Below are 3827 nucleotides of genomic sequence, written 5' to 3'. Positions count from 1 at the left end.
GTTACAGCTGCATCTTAAAGTTAATAAAGCAAAGCATCTGGGTAAGTTCAGAAACAATAAGTGGCCCACGCACTTTCACCCTTAATAGCCTAAAGTTGACTGAGTGAAGCTGATCAGATTCCCTCTTTGTGAAGTGTGTTAAACCAATCGCCACTCAGCACTGAGCATCGGAGGAGTGACTCTGCCTGCGCACAGCGCGAGCTCCATCAGCAGCTCCACACAAGCGCTCATCATGACAGAGGAGCAGGAGAGGTCCAGCGCAGAGCCGCCTCCGCCGTGCAGTCCCGCCGGCTCGAGCAGCTCGCTGTCTGCGGAGGAGTCGGACTCCGACGCGCCTTCGTCTCCCGCTGGACCCGCCAGCCGCGCGGCGCTCAGCCTCCCGGGGAAGGACGAGGATGAGCGGTTCCCGGCGTGCATCAGGGACGCGGTGTCTCAGGTGCTGAAGGGGTACGACTGGTCTTTAGTGCCCATGCCTGTGCGAGTGAACGGCTCCAGCAGGAGCAAGCCGCACGTCAAGAGACCCATGAACGCGTTTATGGTGTGGGCTCAAGCCGCGCGCAGGAAGCTGGCGGATCAGTACCCACACCTGCACAACGCCGAGCTCAGCAAGACCCTCGGAAAACTCTGGAGGTCAGAGCTACTGACATCAATCATGCTTTTATTAGACATGCACGTATTATCAACTATGCATTTTAATATTTCTACCAGAAAAACCAAGACGGAGTCTTCAAATGCCTTCAAATAAATAAATGCATAAAATGATGAATAAGGAGGTAACGCCGAATTCTAAAAAAACGTGTTAGTTAACCTAAGTTCTGTAACTATCACATAGGCTATATCCTGGGTCTCCAAGTCAAAGCTTTTTTATTACAATTTTCAGTATGCATTATTACTTAGAAATTGCGAAAATAGCTTAATATTACTTCCAAAGTTTCCCTAGAGTAAATATTTATACTTTCTGTAAAGTGTATGTTGTGGTTCAGTACCCGTTGGTCTTAACCTCTAAAATCAGTATATCAGGCATATTTTGTGTGTAAATAATAAACACGTTTAGTGCACATATGCTGCATCCACTGATCTCCTCTGTAGTTGATTTCTGTCTCGTTCCTAACTTTGAATCGAATGCATTGGTAAATAACACTGGATCTTGACCGGTGGTCACTCGACAGGCTGTTGACGGAGAACGAGAAGAGACCGTTTGTGGAGGAAGCCGAGAGACTGAGAGTTCAGCACAAGAAAGATCACCCGGATTACAAATACCAGCCGAGGCGCCGGAAGAGTGTGAAGCCCGGTCCGGGCGAGTCTGAGCTGACCCATCACGTGTATAAAGCTGAACCTGGGATGGGGCGACTGGCGGGTCCAGTCACTGATCACACAGGTGAGATGCGTTTGGAGACATCTCTGCAACATACTATCTGTGTCCCTGCAGCACAAAAGCAGTGTTGAGTCGCTGGGGGATATTTGTAGCAATAGCCAACAATACATTGTATGGGTCACAATTATACATTTCTCTTTTATGCCAAACTCCAGCAGGAGCAAGCCGCACGTCAAGAGACCCATGAACGCGTTTATGGTGTGGGCTCAAGCCGCGCGCAGGAAGCTGGCGGATCAGTACCCACACCTGCACAACGCCGAGCTCAGCAAGACCCTCGGAAAACTCTGGAGGTCAGAGCTACTGACATCAATCATGCTTTTATTAGACATGCACGTATTATCAACTATGCATTTTAATATTTCTACCAGAAAAACCAAGACGGAGTCTTCAAATGCCTTCAAATAAATAAATGCATAAAATGATGAATAAGGAGGTAACGCCGAATTCTAAAAAAACGTGTTAGTTAACCTAAGTTCTGTAACTATCACATAGGCTATATCCTGGGTCTCCAAGTCAAAGCTTTTTTATTACAATTTTCAGTATGCATTATTACTTAGAAATTGCGAAAATAGCTTAATATTACTTCCAAAGTTTCCCTAGAGTAAATATTTATACTTTCTGTAAAGTGTATGTTGTGGTTCAGTACCCGTTGGTCTTAACCTCTAAAATCAGTATATCAGGCATATTTTGTGTGTAAATAATAAACACGTTTAGTGCACATATGCTGCATCCACTGATCTCCTCTGTAGTTGATTTCTGTCTCGTTCCTAACTTTGAATCGAATGCATTGGTAAATAACACTGGATCTTGACCGGTGGTCACTCGACAGGCTGTTGACGGAGAACGAGAAGAGACCGTTTGTGGAGGAAGCCGAGAGACTGAGAGTTCAGCACAAGAAAGATCACCCGGATTACAAATACCAGCCGAGGCGCCGGAAGAGTGTGAAGCCCGGTCCGGGCGAGTCTGAGCTGACCCATCACGTGTATAAAGCTGAACCTGGGATGGGGCGACTGGCGGGTCCAGTCACTGATCACACAGGTGAGATGCGTTTAGAGACATCTCTGCAACATACTATCTGTGTCCCTGCAGCACAAAAGCAGTGTTGAGTCGCTGGGGGATATTTGTAGCAATAGCCAACAATACATTGTATGGGTCACAATTATACATTTCTCTTTTATGCCAAAAATCATTAGGATATTAAGTAAAGATCATGTTCCATGAAGATACTTTATTAATGTTTGATTAGTAATATGCATTGCTAAGGACTTCATTTGAACAACTTTAAAGATGATTTTCTCAATATTTAGATTTTTTTGCACCCTCAGATTCCAGATTTTCAAATATTGTCCGATCCTAACAAACCACACATCAATGGAAAGCATTTATTCAGCTTTCAGATGGTGTATAAATCTCATTATAAAGCGGAGAGTTCCGGTGCTTGGTTCTGATTGGCTGAGCCGCGTTTGAAGCTGTTGTAAATGACGCTACAAAGTAACACACAGCTTTGTTTACTTCTGTGTGTTGCTCGGCAACTACTTTGTTGCAACCACAACTGTTTCTGAGGAGCTACATTGTTTGGTGGAAGAATACTGTTTATTAATAAAAAGCAATAAGCCCCGTGAAGCCATGGTTTACAATGAATTTATAACAGCTAAGGGGGTTTTAACAATGCACCTTAGCTGTTATAAAATCACTGTAAACCACGGCTTCTTGCTTTAATTTAAAAAAAATGGATCATTATGACTGGTTTTGTGCTCCAGGGTCACGTATAGTGATCAACCGATATAGATTTTTTTTTTTATAACCGATACCAATTATTTGCATGTTTATGTGCCCGATAACCAATATGCAGAACCGATATTTATTTACTGTTGTAAAGTAAATAAATGACTGAGTGAAGTAAGAACATACTTCACTTTGGGTTTTCCTCTTTTCAGGCATCTTTTTTTTTTTAAAGTGTTGAAAATTAGCAGTCTTTCATGTTAAATTTAATCTTCATATTACAACAATAAAAAAACATTTTATTTATAAAAAGCATCAACAGCAACAACACTAATGTTAACAATAAACAAATAAATGTAGAATGTCTAATGTTTTCAAATGGAGAAAAGAAATAGAGTCATATCAAGTTCATTTTAAACTACAGTTTTAGTAGGTTTATAAGATGAACTATACTCAAACTGCGATCGCTCGTGCAGATAATAAATAATTCATTTCCATAGAGTTGTATTTATTTAGATGTTTATTAGCGGACTAATGGTTATATAGTAAATGTTAATACAATTTTAGGGTGTTTTAAACAAGTGAATCTTGTTAAAAGTTACATGCGGAGGCTGTGCTGGAGCATTTCCTGAGCATCAACCCGCTGAGTGAACAGCGATATGAAACGAGACTTCACGAGACTAATGATGAGCATAGACAACAGACAGAATTAAATTCAGCGCTTTTATTT

The 3827-nt window shown here is 42.0% G+C and overlaps 1 protein-coding gene across 1 annotated transcript in view; it reads left to right on the top strand.

The window, feature by feature from the left end:
* Positions 1-222: 222 nt before the first annotated feature.
* Positions 223-3827, top strand: part of LOC107574038 (SRY-box transcription factor 8) — a 7862-nt gene continuing 4257 nt past the window's right edge. The window contains exons 1-2 of the mRNA XM_016260511.1: positions 223-630; positions 1170-1378. Of these exons, the coding sequence (XP_016115997.1) occupies positions 233-630; positions 1170-1378 (607 nt within the window). The 5' untranslated portion in view covers positions 223-232. The remainder of the gene's footprint in view (positions 631-1169; positions 1379-3827) is intronic.

The sequence above is a fragment of the Sinocyclocheilus grahami genome, unplaced genomic scaffold (assembly GCF_001515645.1).
Source record: "Sinocyclocheilus grahami isolate Dianchi unplaced genomic scaffold, SAMN03320097.WGS_v1.1 scaffold2098.1, whole genome shotgun sequence".
Classification (NCBI taxonomy): domain Eukaryota; kingdom Metazoa; phylum Chordata; class Actinopteri; order Cypriniformes; family Cyprinidae; genus Sinocyclocheilus; species Sinocyclocheilus grahami.
Note: the sequence above shows the minus strand (reverse complement) of the source record. Positions and strands in the feature narration are given on the sequence as shown.